At 38.4% G+C, this 19,713-nt stretch overlaps 2 protein-coding genes across 6 annotated transcripts in view; one reads left to right on the top strand and one right to left on the bottom strand.

The window, feature by feature from the left end:
• The window catches only part of glra1 (glycine receptor, alpha 1), a 117,087-nt gene extending 109,560 nt beyond the window's left edge, over positions 1–7,527 (top strand). For 2 of the 4 annotated variants that reach the window (XM_032554666.1, XM_032554668.1), the window contains one exon: positions 1,687–7,527. In XM_032554666.1, the coding sequence (XP_032410557.1) occupies positions 1,687–1,995 (309 nt within the window). In that variant the 3' untranslated portion in view covers positions 1,996–7,527. The remainder of the gene's footprint in view (positions 1–1,686) is intronic. The other 2 variants (XM_032554667.1, XM_032554669.1) reach the window with 1 other exon arrangement.
• Positions 7,528–8,934: 1,407 nt separating this feature from the next.
• On the bottom strand, positions 8,935–18,678 carry g3bp1 (GTPase activating protein (SH3 domain) binding protein 1). Of its 2 annotated transcripts, none has more exons than XM_032554663.1 (12): positions 18,544–18,678; positions 14,765–14,881; positions 14,594–14,675; positions 13,835–14,008; positions 13,639–13,729; positions 12,854–12,944; positions 12,447–12,690; positions 12,267–12,365; positions 11,419–11,533; positions 11,206–11,331; positions 10,638–10,747; positions 8,935–10,556 (listed from the first exon to the last, which is right to left on the bottom strand). In XM_032554663.1, the coding sequence occupies exons 2-12, from the start codon at positions 14,857–14,859 to the stop codon at positions 10,308–10,310; spliced, it is 1,476 nt and encodes a 491-aa protein (XP_032410554.1). In that variant the 5' UTR covers positions 14,860–14,881; positions 18,544–18,678; the 3' UTR covers positions 8,935–10,307. The 2 variants fall into 2 exon arrangements, with proteins under 2 accessions (XP_032410554.1, XP_032410556.1); XM_032554665.1 differs by having other exon boundaries at positions 12,456–12,690.
• Between the last annotated feature and the right edge of the window lie 1,035 nt (positions 18,679–19,713).

Below are 19,713 nucleotides of genomic sequence, written 5' to 3'. Positions count from 1 at the left end.
TCAATCAGGAGAAAAGTGCTGTGTTTTATTTTCTTCCACCAGATTTGACTGAGTGTGGGATTAGCTTCTTCAGAAGCTGGTGAGCTGAAACATCTAGTGTGATAAAAAAGCAAGAACAAAAGAAATTTGTAAATAATAAAATACTTTTCTACTGTACTACATGTTTCAGTTTATCTAATAAAGTTTAATATCAGATAAAAATAAACTGAATAAAAGTAAAAAGTGGTTTTCAAATGGTGCTCTCATTTCTTACCTTCTGTTTGAGAGCAGAAACATGATGTTATTTTACACAGGATGACACACACCTGCCAAAGCATCTTCTTTTTGGCAGATGTCCTCATTTGTCTCATCAGTCAACATGTTTCCCTAACATCTTTGGGATCATCAAGATGTTTTTGGCAAATATGAGACGAGCTTGTGTGGAGTTGTGAAGTAATCACATTTTTGGAAAGTCACCAAAGCCTACACTACACCCATTCCAATCTCATGCCTTACTGTAAAAGCCTCACAGCTTCTACACATGGAGTCCTTGCACCCTACTCCCTAGTTTTTCCTGCTTACTTTGAAAGCCATTTTAAACACCAGCCAAACATCACAACTTTTCCATCTCCCCTTGGCCAGCAGTATGTTTTACCTTGGAGCAACACTCATGGAGGCTATTTTTGACCATAATGTTTGGTAATGTTGAATTCTGAATGATGAACTTTTCTTCATGTGCCATTCTGGGTTCTTTTGTGACTTTCTGGATGACTTGTTTATGTGCTCTTGAAGTAATTTTGGCTGACCACCACTTACGTGGTTTTCAACACTTCCATGTTCTTATTCATGGGTTGCTAACCCTTTCCTCACTGCATTATATCAGCCCTTCTTGTATTTTTGTATTTATTTGACACCATCCAGCCTATTTCTTGTTGTCAGACAGATTCTATTAAAATATTGTTAATTCATGATTCAACAAGAGAAGCAATTACATTTTTACATAACGTAGGTTGGTCTGGATTCCTTTTTTTCTTAATAATTGATATCTTCATTTAACACTAGATTATACTCAATTTATCATGGATGTTAAACTTTGTCTGGTGATCTAAAACTTGTAAGGGGGCAAATAAATTTCCCAGTCACAAAAAATGAGTTAAAGGAGAGCTTGCTGCTTTGTCTAATCAGCTAATTCTTGTTTCCTAAAGTCAACAAACAATATGATTTTGACATTTTCTAACACCGTAGAACAAAATAACTTCACCTAAATGTAAGAACAGAACTTTGTACAGTTTAACCGTAAAAAGTGCAATACGATTCAAAACGAAGAAAATGAAAGTCAGTGGCATGTAGCAGATGTGGCACATAGCAACAACATCTAACCGATGATGATGTGGCAGCACTGGTCAAAATTCAGCATCAATCTAATACCAATGTGAATTCACAATGATCAGCTACAATGTCTACTATTAACACAAATGACCTTATGATCTTGAAAGCGCCTGAATGCTTCATAGACATTTTCTGGTGTGCTTGAGCTGAGACAAGATGCATAATTGGGCATTGATAAATTAAAGCGTAATAGAGCCTTATCTACTGTAAAGCAGACATGTTTTTGATGTATGTTTTTGTTGTTGAAAATTTCTTTGCTGTGTCCCTGAACTCATAAAGAGCTCTCAACTGTGATGTTTCTTCTCTGGTTCCTAACAGCCTGAGTCTTGGCCTGTGTTGCAGGAGGAGGACCCGGGTGACGGGCGCTTCAGCTTCCCCGGGTACGGCATGGGTCCTGCCTGCCTGCAGGCCAAGGATGGCATGGCCATCAAGGGCAACAACAACAACGCCCCGACCTCGGCACCGCCCGAGAAGAGCATTGAGGAGATGAAGAAGCTGTTCATCAGCCGGGCCAAGCGCATTGACACAGTGTCCCGCGTGGCCTTCCCGCTCGTCTTCCTCATTTTTAACATTTTCTACTGGATCATTTACAAGATCATCCGCAGCGAGGACATCCATAAGCAGTAGCCGAATGGAGGAAATGGGCGACAGTGACGTGAAGCAAAGAAAGCAGCAAAACAAATTAAAAATATGAGACAAAGATGACTCCAAAGCAGATATTATTGCCCCTCTTTTCCAGCCATACCTCTTGTCCTCTTCTTTCATCCTCTTTCTCTTTGGTCAAAGATTTGCTGCTTTTTGTGGCCTCTCCTTTGAGCCCCATTTGACCAAACCGTTTGAAGCTTTTTATTACTTTTTCCTACCTTTCTTGCCCTCCTCCTGAATCCCAGACCCTTTTCCCTGTTTCTTTAAAACCCCTTAACAGTCTGGACCAGTGCAATAGCAATGCAGTAAAATGCATGATATATGAATGTGGCAATATACTGAAGAAGAAGCGTGAAAAAATAAACCTAAACTTTCCAAGACACACCCAGGATTCCGTTTGGGAGTGAACGGACTAAAACAAAAGGAGACAAAAAGATCTTGTATTTAATTTTAGCTTTTTTGTGACTACAGAAATATAATTCTATATGGAAATATGACGTAGGGATGGGGTGGGAAAGGTGCAAGAGGCATATAGCAGTGTAATATACTTATTTATCATAATTGGAAGATATATGGACCATGTCTCCAAGGATGGACATCCGGAACAAAGGATGTTTAACCCCCAAAAAAGAAAAGAAAGATGGCGGTTCAGTGCTTCCACTAAATTAATTGATGCAAGGATCATGCATTCTATATATCTAGATTTGCTTCAAACATGTATTGCAAGCACTTGTCAAAGCTTTCCCTCCCTCCTGCTGCCAACGCCACAAAAACTGCAGAGACACTTGAAGTTTGTCGCTGCTGCTGGACTAAGAAAATAAAATGAATACAAGACACTAAAAAAATAATGGACACCCAGAGCTGATTAATACCTGTGATCAACATCTATCAGTTCTTGATTACTTTCACTCTGCATCTTTGTGGTTTTTTTGTTTTGTTGTTGTTTTCTTTTCTTTCTTTTTTTAAATATAAATACTAATTAATATATGTGCCAACTAAACTTGTCACTTGTGGCTGTGCGACGCTCGTCATCTCTGACTTTTTCACCTGGAGGGAGGGCGAGCAGTTTGATGTCTTTTGTTTTGATCACTGAGATTTCAGTTCGACGCCATTAGCCGAAGAAAGACCAGCTCGATCCTTGACCGGAGTAAAAAAATGCAGATTCTGATTCGTTTTCCTTTGCTGTATTGGTTGGGACTGAAACATTCACATGTTTACATCTTTGAGCTTCCTTGCTTCAACCCTGCCTCAATGTGACGCCAACATCCCCCACCTATCCTGATCCTGAGCAAGAGGACAAACGTCTTTAATCATACATAAAACATCGAACTTTACGTGCATCTCATCCACATGGACCAACTGTAGCTGTGAACTTCATGGAACTGCAACACCTGGATTTATTTCACCACACTGGATGGGATTTGATCAGTCAGGCTGGTAGATGTGATCGATTGATAATTTTGCTTTGCACCAGGCTTCTCTATGCAATGATCAGTATATGCAATTTTAATTTTTACTTCTTCACTGCTCTTCCATCTCAAGTGGTTACACTTTAACGATTAGAGGTGAGAATGCCAAGATATTGACCTCTTTAAGGCACTTTTGGCCCAAAAGCATGCAGATGCCTGCATGAAAAACTGGTCTGTAAAAAGAAAGACTGAGCCAAATCTAACTTGATATTAAGATTTTCCCCATGTTTAATGCACTAAAGATTATTACGTTGGCTAAGTCATTTGCATATTCTACGCAGAATATTCCTAAGTGCTTTTATGCTTTGAAAATGTTAAAAAATGCTACAATTCTGGGAAATTACCAGTTTTTTTAGCAAAGAAAAATCTCAAATTTACCTTAGAGATGTAGTTACTGTTGTAACATTATTTAACAAAGAGATTTATTTATTCTGATGACATAAAATGTCTTTTAGCACCTAGAAAAACAAACAAAAAAAACCACTGGCTTAGCATCATTAGCCAGGAACAGTATTGTTCCTGGCTAATGCTGCTTTCACTTAAATTTGTTGCCAGGTTTTATTCATGACAAGTAAGACCGATCACTCATTGTTATCATGCTCTAAGAATGATACATTGACACACAAACATTATATTTTTAGAACCAGTTTCAGTTTCTTATTTTCTGTATGGAACTGAAAAAACATGGTGCCCTAGGAATATTAGAGCCTTTTGTAGTGTTCCTGTTATGTGCCATATACATTTGAAGAATATAAGGTTCACTTCATAGCCAGCCACATTATATTTATAGCTTATGCAGTTTTTACTTGTAGAACACATTTTCTGGATATCCTAAAATAGATCTGACGGTACAGGTTATCTGTCATTTCCAAAATCTGTTTTATCTCATCATGAATACATCCCAGGCTTTGTGAATGAAGGTATGCGAGACTGATCTGAAGGGCTATGCCACTCATTGACTCCATTCTGATTCTAGATATTAAAATAAAAAGTGCCATAAAAACACACATCACCAAAAAAAGCTATGCATTTCATCCAAAATACAATTTTCTAAAACTTGTTTGCCTGGACCTCTATGAGTCTTGGTTAAAGTTTGTGTAGGTTGTCCATGTTTCATTGATAACTGAAGGCCAGGTTGCAGGGGCAAGACATTAAGCAGAGATACCCAGACCCGTCTCTTCCAAGCTACCTCCTACAGCTCACCTGGGGGACGCTTGGAGTCGAGAAAGTCCTTGGCCAACCCAAACCCTAATTCCAGCTGACACCAAAACCATCTTGATTAGTTTTAAAGTAATCAATTTTCAGGTTGGCTCCTCAATGAAAGCCAAAAACACTTATGGTTCAGATATGACCTACGTTGATATGACATAGGCATATAGAAAAAAAAGTTATTTGTCAGGTGGCACATTTTCTACTGCTTATTGTGATAAACGGTCAATGGAGACTGGGGATTGTAAGGAAATGTGGCTACACAACCTGGCTCTCTTGAACTGAGATTCTTTAAAACAGTTTGAGGGTTATGAAACCTCGGTGCCATTTCTGAACAAATAATCAAAAGGACCACCTTTAACTGCTTCTTGGCTGAATTTGTTTACAAATAAAGTAAGAGTGCAATGGGGTTGTTGCTAACTAAATAATTTTGAAGCCTTTAATAAAACAGTCCATCAAAAACCAATATTGCTTAATTTCCTCAAACTCAATTGAGTTTTAGGATTTTACGTCTAGAAAATTCAGTAGCAAAGAAAAGTACGCACACTTTGTAAGCATTGAAATCACCACAGGTCTGTTAGCATTGTGAAGAGTTGGGTAAAATCAACTACAATTTTTAAAAGACTCATCAAATGATAGCCCACAATTTACAGCTAAGTAGATAGAAATACTTTGAATAAATAATTGCATATAATCTAAAGGTTTTTTTTACTTATCTTACTTGAACAACATGCTGATTTCACTTAAATTAGGATTAATTTATTGACCAAAAGCTTTTTTTCCCTATTAGACACTTTTTCTAAAATTTGCAATTAAAAAACAGTTTTTCGTTTTAGTTACACTGGTCCAAAGTCATGGATAAGCTTCTACCAACAACTATTCAATTCAGTTCTATTCAGTTTACTTGTATAACATCAACGCAGAGCAAATTGAATCTCAAAGCACTTTACAAAACTAAGCGAGTCTATTTCATTTCCAGAAATATATAATTAGATCAGATCAATACAACCTTATCATATAGATGGATTTGAATAACATTTTGCATATTTCTGGGTCCTATTTATAATATAATGCAGTCAAATAGTGAAATTCAGTTTTTGAGGCCTTTTGGTAAAAACAATTAGCATTCAAAGGAAGACCTGATTTAAGTCAAGAACTTTGCAACAATCCTTCCTTTTGACCAAACATGTGATGACAGTGGATGATGTTTTGACAACATCAAGTTTTCAACAATCCAAGCTTCCTCTACAATCACACTAGAGATGTTTTATGCAGGCTCAAAATTCACACCAAACCACAACAACCAGAATTTGTCACTAATAAACTGAAATGCTTAATGAGTGAGGGGAAATAGTAAATGTCAAATAAATAAATATTAAAATAAATCATTTTAATATTATAAAGTCCCAAAACACATGCATTTTTTATGCTTCCTTGGATATATTTCAACATGTAGCCTATTTGCAAATAGTTTTGCAGATGAAAGTTTAAAAACGTATTGTGGGATTTTCAGAGAATCATGAAATCATTTGATCTGTTTAATCAAAGTGGCAGCTTCTGCAAGATAAACAGTTTAGCTTTAACATATTCTAAAAAAATATTAATTCATTATTCAAAAAACAGAAAGTTCAATCTCGGGCTAATCTGGAACTATGGAATTGAATTCTTTATCTCTGCGTGTATTAATGCCTCTGCCTTTCTGAATAAAACTGAAACCAGAATAAGAAACCTCAGAAACGGGCTCCGTCTCATTAGATACTATTTTTTTCTTCTGTGCCATAAACTCTCCAACTTGAAGCACTTGTTTTGAGCCAGCATCCGTTTTCCTGGAGCACTCACACGTATCTTCTTGTGCCATATAGGGGTTGAATATGCAACCAACAAACAATGGGAATACAAAGAAAATGAAAACTGGACCTACAAGCACATGATGAATTTTTCAACCACTTTACATGATTCATGAATCTTTCCTCTGGCATCGCTCCTCTGTGTATCATAACTTCTTCATCATCAGCCTCATATTATTGTATTAGTCATTGATTATAATGTAATGGTTGGAGTTGCAAATGGTATAATATGTAAAAAAAAAAAATGTTGGGTTTATATCGCATCACATTGAAAAAGAATATGAAAGATAAGTTTATCAAACTTTAATTTCTAGGCCGGATTTTAAAGAAGCACGGTTTAATATTTTGATGGTTATTAATTTTGAGGAGGTTTTTTTTGCTTGTATTTTAGTGTATGTATTATACAATCTGACGCCCAGAGGGAAAAGGAAAAATACAGCGAAACCTGAATTGCTGTGAATTAATGGAATTACTATTATTCATTTACTGATCTTCTTTGCAAAAGTTGGAATGGCCTTAATTTTGCTTTACCTGCTTCTATTGTGTCTGGCACAAAGTGCAACTCTTTTTAATTTGCTAAATTTCCGATGCTAATTATGGCGCTTATATAAGCTGAGAGTGCACATCAAAGCAAGGTGAAAAAGTTCTGCGAATTCTGTTTATTTTTCATTAATCTGAGAAACTATATTTTGCATGAATATAAATAAAAATGGCAGATATTTTGGCTTGTACAAAAAATGTGAAGCAATTTGAAGATGAAAAAAAGAATGTACTGTTTCTGCTGTATCTGTATATATCTGAATATTTATTAAAAAAAATATGTCATACTACTAATTCTATTAACGATTAAAGGTTTTCTGGACAAAAATCTCTTTACCTGTTTTTGAACATTGTCAAGATTGTTGGAGTTGGATCTTCTGCTTTCTGTTACTCGACTCAAGGATCTGTGTAATCATTAAAGAAAAAAGTATTAAAAATCGCAAATAAAAGCTTCCTGTCAGGCGTCTTTATTCTTTAAGCACAGTGAGACTTTGAGTTTCTGCACAAACTACAAGCAATGTAAATTAACCCTGTCTGATATTAATATTTAATGTTTATTTAATGATTCAAATTAAAATTTGTAACAAGCAGTAGGCATATAGTATCTAACAAAAGTATTCACAGCTCAAATTACAACCACAAACTTTAATGTATTTTATAAATCATAACACACAGTAGTTCATAACTGTAGAATTATATTTTGGTTTTCCAAATTGCTTCTTGCCTTGCCATGAAACTGATGCTTAATATTTGTCACAAAAAAATTTCAGCACAAAGTTGGCTGAGACCAAACCAGAACATTTTTTGGCCTCCATGCATAACATTGCCTCCTGTGCTTGCTTCAGGGAAACTGATCAGTTTAGAAAAGAAATGGCACTAAATGCGTGGAAATGAATGAAGAAATATTTTTAAAGGCAGTAAGAGACTTGAGACGACAAACATATTCTAAATATTAAACCTTGAGATGGAGAAACTGTAGCAAAAGAGCGACAAAGTCCAGCTGGCAGGAAGCAACACGGTGCAACAGGCACATCACGGAGCTCAATCTGATCTTTTCTTCCAATGCTTGTTGTAAAAGTGATGCTTTCAGTCAGACTAATTTAAAGCTGAAAAGATAAATCAGTGAAGACAGTTGATCAGAAAGCAGAACCAGTGATTCGCAGTGGGTTTGTCGGGACTCTGCCATCACCAGGACAGATGAGCACTTCAGCTCCCTCTGACTCCAGCCACAGAGTAACTGGTTTCCTGCAGAAAATCGATGCTAATCATTTAGATGAAGGTTCTACTAAGACATCTGAGGAGCCTCTTGAAAGTCTGTGCACTCGACTAAGAAATGAAACTCTCTGTAATTCCTTTCTGTTTTCCAGAGCAAGCATCAAAACGCCCAGCTGATTGTGTTTGCGGTCCTGATAATTGGATGTGCAGTAATCCTCTAAAAGGAGGAGCAGGAGTCGAGAGTAGAACGACCAGATGTTGATGGATGTACAAGCAGAGTGAAAACAATGTTAAATTATCCTACTTCAATTAGAATAACTTTAAATTTAAAAACGCATGTCTATATAAAACTGTTTAAAATCCCAGATGAATTAGCAATTCCTCAGCTGAGCTGCAGTACCTATAAGACAACGGTAGGCGTCACTGTTGGACAGAAGCATTTTTTGAGGTTTTCTGTGAAAGTCTGCAGCATTACACAGAAACATAAAAATGTATCCAGATGTTCACATACCTGAGGACCTTCCCACCTGGACATGTTTCCTTTTCATTTGAGTCTTTTGAAATAAAACCAGTTCATAGCCATCTTATGCAGCCCATTAGCTACATACCAAGAAGAAATAATTCAAATTCTTTAGATTCAATGTGTTGAAATGCACTTTATTTTAATTTAGATGATTATGGTTTACAGCTGATGAAAACCATAAACAGATATTTGTCCCTGATTACGTTTGGTAGGAGAACTTGGGACAAAAATCTGTATAAAAATCTTGCTGTGTGAACTAATTAGCATTGCAAACCTTGATTTTAGGCAAACAAAAACCAAACGAGGTTAAAACAGTAAATCGCTTTTAATTTAGTTCTCTCATCGGCATGTGAGCTTATTTTTCAGATGACAAATGAAGTGCATCGGTAGTACAAGTCTGACAGGTTTTGATACATGCTCCATTCAGACATTACTAAAATAAAACTACAACATTTCAGCTCTTTGACCTGATAGAATAAAAAGACAGATCCATCGCTAGATACAACGGTGGCAGCAATACACAGGATTGCCCAAGCAGTAAAAGTACACGTTCCTTTAAGAAACAGGGAGAGAGAACGCGAAACATCTGGGTTTACAAATCCCCAATTCAAGTAGTATTTACCCTTTTCATGTGTTTGTGTTCTGATTTAACAAATTCAAGTTTAGCAATGAAAAATGGCAAAATAAGTTGACTTAAAGTCCAGGTAAAAACAGGTGAAAGCAATAAAAACATCCAGGGCTGATCCAACTGCAGAGCTGGTTATGTCTCCTGCACAAACCGATGTCTGGATTCAGGAGGGAGCGCCATCAGAATGAGAGGAAACAGCTGTTCACCGGAGGAGCGACTCAGCTTCAGGAGAAAATGCAGACAGCAGTTATGGTGGATCCATTCTGGTTTCTCTAGACGATCAGGAAAAAAAAAAAAAAACATTCCGAGAGTTTTTTGGTGGGGGTTAAAAGTTGAGACGGCAAACTTGCAAAGCATTCAGAACTCCTTGTGTGGGAATGCTAAAAACTGTCGTCTGCATCAGCACTCCTGTCTCTTTAAATGAGTCTCAGCATCCAACAGTTTTCTCCCTGAACAGTAAAGATGAGTCCCTGGAGTGTGGAAAGGCGGGACTCTGCTGTGGAACTGGCGGTGGGGTGGGAAGGTTTGTGTTGGAAGGGGAGCGGCTTTGGAACAAACAGACGGATGACTCTGCCGCCTGAATTCAGCAGATGTGACTTGATGTTTAAAAGTTTGACCAAAAACTTGAGCCGAAAACATTTAGGAGACAGAAAAATGCAGAAATAAATCAGAAGTTAGGCAACGCATGAGCAGCAACCCAAATTCCTGACTCCAAATCTATAATTCCTGCCGATGTTCCCTCCTGGATGTAAAGGGAGGTTCTTTTTTTTTTTTGTTTGTTTTGTTTCATTAATTTAGCTTTTTCCAATCAGTTCCTGTTGCAGAAAACTCAAAAACGACAGTTGATCCAACTCCAGGGGGTTTTACTGACGAGGAGCAGAATAGCGGCCCTCTGCGGTCCCGGCGCCCCGTCCAGAACCAAAGCTGGGTTTCTGTGACATGCCGCCACGAGTCGGGGGTCCCCTCGGTCCCCCTCCGCCTCCTATTCGCTCTCTGGGGCCGCCGGGGCCTCCTGGACCACGGGGCCTCATGTCTCGCCTGTCGCCCTCTCTGGCCGACCGGGTTTTCTTCTCCTCCACGTTTAGACGGACATCACCTCTGAACTTGATGGGCTGATGAAGACAACAAATTATATTATAATCCAGATAGAAAAAAGCTCAACCTCCCCTCAGACTAAAAGCTGCGTTTCTTACTCTGTTGCTGAGGATTTTCTGTACAGGTTCAGAATCGTCAAACACCACAAAGCCGAAGTTTGGGAGCTTCCCGCCGCTGTTGATCCGCAGCTCGAGGACATTCCCGTACTCTGGAGGTAGAACGGTCACGTTGTTCCATGAATAAAATAATTTTTAATCCAGTTCAACTGTTTAGGCTTCTGAAGAATACAACCAGACCCTTTCCAGGCCAGTGCCTTACTGAGAAGCTTTGAAACTACTGTACTCTAGAGCCAAAACAATCAGATTAATCATGATTAATCAATTGAAACAACAAAAAAATGGTCAGTTCATGAATAGATTAATCACTGAGGAAATGCTACGATGCATTTTAGCCAATGAAATGCAACATGCTTATTTTCTTGTTGCATCTTTAGATCTTGTGTAAAAAAAAAAAAAAAAAATCCACAGAATGTGCCACATTTTTTATCCAATTGCCAGAATGATTGATTAATCAATAACTAAAATAATATTTAGTTGCAGCCGTTTTGTGCTCTTGCTAAACTGTTAGTTCTATTAAAGCTGCTGTTGAGGTTTTGCTCCAACTTACGTTCAAAGAACTCCTTCAGTTCCGTCTTATCCACGTCATGCGGAACGTTTCCCACGAAAAGCTGGTGGGCGTCTGGGTACCGGACCATCCTGCGGCCCTCCACCTCACCCTGCTCACCTTCACGAACTGAAATATAAACAGGAAATGATTTACAAACAACTTCCTGTCAGAACGTGAATCTAAAGTGTTGTGTGGCATTAGGCCGGCCTGTACCTGGCCTCGGCCCCCTGTTGGGGGGTGGAGGACCGCCGGGCCGCTGTTCTCTCGGCCTCTGGTCCCGCTGCGGTCTCTGTGCTGTCTGGGTCTCTGGCTTTACTTCCACTCTTGGCTGCAACAGAACAGGTTTTTATTAGACCAGGAAGACATCTGATATTTGGATTTAGGAAAGAAATTAATCATTACTTGAATGTGCTTCAATTAGTTATGGGCTAATAAACATAAGTAAGTAAAAAAATTTAAAGCTGACAAAGTAGAGTCCACAGTGAGCTGCTATAGCCGCTCTGGTGAGAAAAGGAATATTCTGCTGATCACAAATCTGTGACTTTTTATGAGGAAGATTTACCAGAACCAAACAATTTGAAAACCAGCAAGTTTTTTTGTTTGTTTTTAAAATCGAGAATGTTTACAGTTCTGCTTTGAAAACAAACTGCATGTGAAGCTACTGAATTAACAGGTTTATTTGTGCAAACATGACTGTCTTTTCTGTTTTGTCAAAACCTTTGAACATCTATTACATGAGTGTAAACAGTCTAATGAGCTTATTCTGAAAGATTATTGATATAATCCATTGGTATCAGTAAATCCATTTCAAATATAAACAATTAACTACTTGATATTTTCAATGCAAGACCAGAAAGTCGTGATAAAAGCTTTTTTCCAAATTATATTTAATCTTCACATGAGTCCTAATCTCTTTATTCATCAAACTGACATTATGCGTTGATCATATCAGCACTATGATAAAAACTCAACATACAAAAAGAATAACTCAAATGTGATCAATCCAAAGAATTTGATTTAAATTAATGAAGATGACCAATAGAGTTGTGAGTTCAACCCACCTGTGCTGTGGGAGTGGCTTTTACATGTGGAGGGAATCCTGAGACTGGGACAGCCCCACTGGGAGGAAGGTTCTTACTGGTAACCAGTGCCCAGGAGAACTGGTAAGGGAATAAAGAGTGAAAATAAGATTTCTAGTTTGGTAGGGCGTTTTCTCCGGTTCTTCCCACCTCCACACCTACCCTGTTTACCTCTTGAGCAGGAGGCGTGGCCTCAGCGGGCGCAGGCTCTGTGGTGGGGGCGGTGGCTGTGGAGGGGCTTTTCTCTGTCTGATCCTCAATCGTGAGCGCTTCTGTCTGCGTCTCCAGCATCACCTCAACTTTCAGCTCCACCTCCGCAACCTCCGCCTCCTTCTCCGCCTCGTGCTCCGGTTCTGGGCTCACCGCGGCTTCTTCCTCCTCGTCACCAGGAGCCGCTGGTTCTGAACTACAAAAAGATCATGTGGACGTTGGTTTGGAGCAGCCATCAGGGATTGTACTAAGGTTTAGTGACGCAAAGAACTACATTTTGGTACTCTATTATAGATGAGCTGCTGGAAAATTAACTAAAGACTAAACTGGTAAACCCAGGAAAACTGGTGAAACCTTACCAAGCTGTTGGGTCGTAGTAGGGGGCCGACTCCTCTGGGGCCACATCAGGAGACGGGACCCTCTCCAACTCCTCCACCTCATCTTCAGACTCTGAAAATAAGATAAAGAATTCGTATTTCTTTTAGCTATGTCTGAAGTCCATTTTATTATTTCTGCTAATTCCATTAAATCTTTTCCAAAATGTCTTATTTTGAATGTGAATTCCATTTTAGCCATATTTAACAGTATTAGCCCAAAATGTACGTAATTATGGTGTGAATGAAAAAAAGGTAAGCCAATATATAGAGTTCAACATGTACCGGTACTGTTATTCTGTTTACAGATATAACAAATTGCTGTTCAGAAAGTTGGTTTCACAAAATGTTACAAATGTTATATCCCCATTATTTTAATTATTTTTTTAAATTTATCATATTACACAATTTCAGCATCATAGAAATCATAAGGCCCCATATTTACTATTACAATCCATCTGAGTCCAATATACAAACAACTCATTGAATATTATAGAAAATTATTTTCTAGTCGTCATATTTAAAAAGTGAAATTAATACATTTTCCTGAAAATTACACAAAACCATTTTTTAATACAAGAATGTTTTTGACCTATACAAATCATAGGTTTGAGCATTTCTCCATTGGTCTCACAATGAATAGTTTATCATTTATTGTACAGATAATAAAGACTTATTATAGCATTGGTGACAGAAGATAAAATGGAGGACTTCCTCAGTATTTCAGACACAACCGCGGCTACAGAATCTATAAAAACATTTTTTCGCACCTTCTGGGGGTTCAGAGTCCGAGTCACCAAACACCTCATCTTGGTAGCGAAACACGTCGTTGTGGACGTAGAATTTATTTGCAACAGTTCCCTGAAATAACAACAATAAAATAAGCACCGTGAAGAGTCAGGACATTTTTACAAGCCACACAAAATCTACAGCTGAAGGCGCGTGTGTCTCAGTCTGGGTGCCAACCTCGGGTGCCAGAACAAATGTCTGCATGAATTTCCTCATGGGCTGCATGTTGTTGGACAGCTCCCCCATCACCTGGACCACCACGCCTTCGTTCAGGGTGGCGTGGGCGTCCACATGTCGGATCTTTGTGTGACAATCACGGAAACTCAGAGCCATCACCCTCTTATGGATCTCCTGCAAGAAAAGACAGGAAGAAAAATCAAAGATTTGAACTTCCACTTAGTAAAGGTTTGATTGATTCTAATGGCAAGTAATTTTTTGGAATACAGAGACGTCTGTATTTGCAGATTAAAGTGATTTTGGTCACATTATCTCAATCTCCTTGTTAGATGATGATTTAGGAAATGATAATAATAGATTCTATAGATAATTGCAACTTCTAGTCGAGTGAATTCTGAATTAATTCAAAATGCTCAAAAATTCAATGTTAGTCTGTTTAATTTTTTGTAAAAAATACAATTTCAATAATTCTTTGACATTTCTTTAAATATAAACTGATTAATTTTGATGCAGCCTTATAGAATTGCTTTAAATAAAAGTTTTAAAATTGCTCACAGTCTTTTCCCCTTCTCAGAGAATCTCTAAACTGTTTGAATAGAAAAATTGGTTTCTGGATTAAAAACCGCTCCTGAATCGAATCTTGACCCTAAAAATCAGAAAGATTCACACCTCTATCTGTAGTGCAAAAGGTAATTCTATTGTGATTTCTCAATGTGGAAATAAGTCCTAAAATGTCTCCTGTTGGGTGAGGCCACTTACAGCTTGGCCGTAAACAGCCTCCAGTGGTTTGCCGTTGCTGTCCAGGCCGCCGTGCACGTAAGACGAGTTCTTTCCATAAAACCTGAGGAAGCAGCCAAACAAGTTACTTAATAGGAAGGGAATTTAGAAAACAGGATTTCTGTCTGGTCAAAGAGCAGCAGCTGGTGGTACCTGTGCAGGTAGTCTGGGGCCTGGTTCAGGAGTGTGTAATACTGTCGGACAAACTCTCGCCCGACCAGCTGGGCACTTGGCTTCTCCATCACCATTTCTTTGGTCGACTGGAAATCTCTGCAGGAACAAAGCGGACAAGCTCGTGAATAAGTAAAGAAACCAGTTTAATAAATGAGCCAATAGATTTATGTTTTAATTAAAGTTTTGGTCACAGCAATATTAAAATTCAAATTGCATCAGACTGTTTGGATCCTGTTCTGATGACTCATCTACACTGGCAGCGCTCATCTGCAATCCCAGGAGTCATTTCCAGTGAAAATCACCTCCTATTTCACACAAACATGTTACGTCTGACTCAATATGGCGTCGTTTTTTTTTTTATTTATTTACTTGTTGGGCCAGCGGCACTCGCTGCGTTTCATCTGTAAAACTGACTGACAGCCGTTTATAACCACATCCTGGTGAAAACCATTTATAACCTGAACAAAATTAACATTTCTTCTCATGTTGCGTGAGAACGCAACTGTAAATGTTTTGGTCAGACTTTTTTTCTAGCTAATTATTTCAGTATTTCCTCTTGGGCCTGAGGTGTCGATTGCAATTTCTGTCCTAAAGCTACAGAACAAAAAAAAACTGCAAACGCTCTCCAGCCAGGAAGTATTTTAATTTTACATGACCACTTTGACTTTTACTGAAGAATTCGTTTTGCTGTGAAGGAAAAGAAAAACAAAAAACTCTTTAGTTTAAATTGCAGTTCTGTTCACCTTTTTTAGAACCAATAAGTTTTCCTTTAAATTCAATATTTGCAGTATTTCTCCTCAGACTCTAGTAATGCTGATGGAAGGATAGCTCGCGAAAAACGAGGCATGCTTGAACAGAACGACATTCTTCTAAGCTGCAAAATGCAACCACAGCTCAGGCTGCCATTAAGAGCAAGTTGATACCCAGCGCAATATCTGCTGGTTAAACTGGAGAAATTACATTTACAAGAAAGAAGAAAATCTATCCTTGTGGTTTTTTGTCAGTATTATTAAAGCAGAAACCATTTAAGAGCTTTAAGCCGAAATCATTTTGATTTGTGAGCTGGAAACTCGTTTGGGTCCAAAAGTGTTTTTCTCCTAGCAGGGATGACAGTTTACAGACTACACAAGGTTTTCAACACCAGCAGTTCCATTACATCCACATAAAATAATGCAGACATACTTTTTCTTTTCTAGTGGTCAAAGTCAGGCTGCAGCTTACATTTCAATCTATACATTTTCCCGTAATATTAATAATGATGCCAGAACCTGAAAAAAAAAAAACTTTGCTGCACCTAGGAATTGGCCGAAATGGACTTGACATTTTAAAATATTTTGTAGCGTTTTGTCGTCATAGAGTGAAAATTCAAGACATTTTAGCTGCAAATATCATAAAGTCCAAACCTCGCAAAAGAAAAGCTGCTCTTAAAATAATAAAAACATGTCTACAGTGAGACCACTCTGAAAAACAGCAGAACAATTTCAGATTTATTATGAACCAAACGTTGCATTTATAAATCACCTCAAGCCGACAGCAGAAGTGGTTCAAATAGAAAACCAAACAAAACAAAACAAAAAAACTTAGTTTGTCAGTCGTAGTTTTAATCATGCAGATTTCTGACAAACCAAATGATACCTGCCCATCCCTAGTTCAAACATCTATGAGGTTAGGGCCGGACAATATGACTGAAAAACGCATTTCATATCGGTCAATAGCGATAATTATTGATCGTTTTTTGTTTTAAATATCTGAAATAATGCCAAATTGGTTATGTAACATTTCCTGTTTAATCCAGTTTTCACTCCACTCTGTTCATTTTGTATTTTTAAGCAGGTGTGAAACACGGTGGCAAAATCTTAAAATGTGCCGACCCAGTACTCAACAGCCTGTTGCTAGGTAACCAAAGAGTGAGTGAGTTAGTTGTTGCCACCAACCTTACTTGGCTTCCCATGTGTGGTTGAGCAGCTAAAGTCTTTTAATCTGCCTACATCTCCCAGAATGCTGTGCAGTTCTGGATTGGAAGTCAGTGAAATTATGGACAATCCTACCAGCTTAATCTACTGACATCGATTACGTGTATCGCAATATATATTGTTATTGATTTATTGATCTTGCACAGGTCAGATGTTCCTGTATTTGTATGAAATATGGAACACCTACAATTGTTTTCATATTTTTTTCACTTGAACCAAAGGACTATTATGCATTTTATGTTCTCCTAATGCAGCCGCCCTAACACCTTTGAGAGCAAAACACTTTTCCAGCGTAGTCAGCAGGTCAAACTGCTGCATCTTTAGATGATTGTAGTAGGACATATGTAGATCAGAGCAGTACTTTATCCACTGATGACCCATCGCTACAGGAAGTCTGGAGTCCTACCTCCATTTCCTCCAGTGTAATATTAACGATTCCCACCATTTCAACAACTTAAAGATACAAAATGTTATTGAATTGAAGTCCCATTACTTCACAGCTTGCTTCATCACAATCGATCCAGCTTTGCGTAATGCACCAGAAGTCTTTACAATTTTCGCGCCGTTTGTTTAATGCACTATCTACGATGTTTTACATGGATGGATTCCTGAAGCTACTCATTAACTGCAGCATTAGTGTAGTGCATGTTCAGCTAATCTGAACACATTCTCTAGAAATGCTCACAGTAAGGCTGGGGAGCTAAAGCCTATCAAACCTTTGGAGGGTAGACAACCGTTCTGTTTATTTGCTTAAAGAAAATAATCGTAACTCCGCAAAACGACTAGTTTCTATGCACCACACGCTGCTAGAACATGTTATTCAGTAACCAAAACGAAATGTTCTTGTCGGCAACAAAGCCAAGAGCCATCTGGTGGTCTCAAGGACCCCTTCCTTCACAGCCAGCGATCATCACCTGATCCGTACGGAAAAGCGCGTTGGGACTCAAGTATAGTGAAATATAGCATGTTTCCATTCTTTTCAATAAGCTTCGACTCTATTTATCCTGGTTTAAATGAAATCAGCCTCATTTCCTCGGCGTGGTCAACAGTGTACGTACAGCACGCAGACAAAGGCCGCGCCATGCCGGTTGTGATGGAGCCGCTCACCCCGGCCTAAACACACGCAGGCCCCGCATACTGCGGGGACATCGGGCCACTCAAGCGGCCGTTTCCAGATATAACCTGGCCTCACTTGGCACGATGCCGCCATCAACCAAGGGGCTTAACAGCAACAGCTGTAGCCGCCTGCGGCCCCCAAACCTAGGCAGAAGGATCCTCAGCAGCACGTGTCCTGGACCGTTCCCGGCCACGCCGTCTGCTGCAGGCGGCCAGAGCTTCCCCGGTAGCGAGATTAAAACTATACAAGTTAAAATAAAACCCTACTTATTAAAACGCCACCAAAAATCTGATTTGGGACACGATGAAAATGATAAGACGGGAGAGAGTCACGATTGAAAGGCTAAATAGGAGCTAGAGAAGGGCGGTGGCTACTTCCTGGAGTGCAAAAGCGAAACTAATGGATTTTTCAAACGCTTAATTCATGTTGAGCGATTCTATCACTATTTTAATACTTATAGGCTTAATTGTTTATAACCTGCAACACTATAATTTTAGAGCACTTTAACAGGAGCTTAATGGCTTCCTACAAAAAACATGCTATTAACCCTCGCATGAACCCCAGAATTTAGACAGAGCCCGACCCAGTTTAGTAAATAACCTCGATAAGCGAAGAAACCGAGGTTGTTATTACAAGACATAAACAATCTGTAGATGAAATTAACTTACCAACTGGTCAGTTGTATTAAAAACTGCTGCCTTTTAATCGGTTGATTCTTTGAATTGCCGTAAAGGGTGTCGGAGAGCTAGTGGCTTCACAACGTGCTAGAGTGCCCGGATACCGGTCTCACCTCCGCAACCGAACAACAAAATCCCGCCTCTTAAAACATTTCTAGCAAATGAAATTCGATGTTAAGACTAATAAACCAATCGCTTGAGGGGACCACAAGGAGGGGCGCTAAACAAACCCAATCCACACGAGCGGAGGAAGGTGCGATGGTTTTGGGAACTGGCACACACCGATATTGTTGAGTTGCGGTGCACCGGTGGAGTTTTCCCGCTTGGGGGCGACAAAAGCATTCGGTCAAAGTTAAATACGTTCAGCTCTTCACTGAATGCGAAATGTTTGTGAATCCAAAAGCAAATGTATCTAGACATACGCGGTCTAAGAAGAGACAATATAAATTACAGTATATCCAGTGACTGCAAATAATATGTAAATATCCAATTTTGAAATATAAATTTCAAAATTGTGACTTTTATTAAAAATTAAAAATTACTAAGCTATATAAGCTATTTAGGTGACCTGCTGTACCCTGCCTCTCACGATCATAAGCGGATATTAACAACGGATGGAGGAATTTTCTATTAGGTACATCATCAGGTTCAAAAAGTTATATTTATCCAATAGTTGTATGTACTATATAAAGAATTAAATGCATCCAGCATTAAAAAAGTGGGTTTCAGTTGGAAAATTACTGAAAATCAGCAATGAAAATGTTATAAGAGTACTGACTTAAAATTTAATCTGCAGTTTTTTAACGCAAACTATTGATTAGTATTATTGTAAAATAATTGATGACAGCATCAGTACTACCACTCTGAACATAACATGACATTTTCCCATGTTAAGTTAAATAATCTGCCATTATGAAAATGTGGAACAATTATGTTCCCATGAATATTGACTTAAAACAAGCCCATATTTAGCTGAAAAGTTACGTGTAAGTTAGTTTTGTCTTTTTTCACATGTACAAATTTGGTGAAGCAAATTTGCTACAACAAAAATACTTGGTTGGAGTTTTTATTTATTTATTTATTTATTTATTGCAGTGCTATTTCAGGTCAAATGTTGTTCAGTTATGAAAATGGCCTAGTCAGAGCTAGGAACTAAATCCT

This window comes from Xiphophorus hellerii, chromosome 23 (genome assembly GCF_003331165.1).
Source record: "Xiphophorus hellerii strain 12219 chromosome 23, Xiphophorus_hellerii-4.1, whole genome shotgun sequence".
In the NCBI taxonomy this organism is placed as follows: domain Eukaryota; kingdom Metazoa; phylum Chordata; class Actinopteri; order Cyprinodontiformes; family Poeciliidae; genus Xiphophorus; species Xiphophorus hellerii.
The sequence above is the reverse complement of the archived record's forward strand: the minus strand, read 5'-3'. Positions and strand labels throughout refer to the sequence as shown.

Bases quoted from the DNA above. Each gene is read 5' to 3' on its own strand.
- g3bp1 (XM_032554663.1), bottom strand. From the start codon at position 14,859: ATGGTGATGGAGAAGCCAAGTGCCCAGCTGGTCGGGCGAGAGTTTGTC. The intron at 11,534-12,266 runs GTGGGTTGAACT...GTTCTGTTGCAG, and splicing joins AAGCCACTCCCACAGCACAG to CCAAGAGTGGAAGTAAAGCC. The intron at 10,748-11,205 runs GTAAGTTGGAGC...TTCTACCTCCAG, and splicing joins ACTGAAGGAGTTCTTTGAAC to AGTACGGGAATGTCCTCGAG.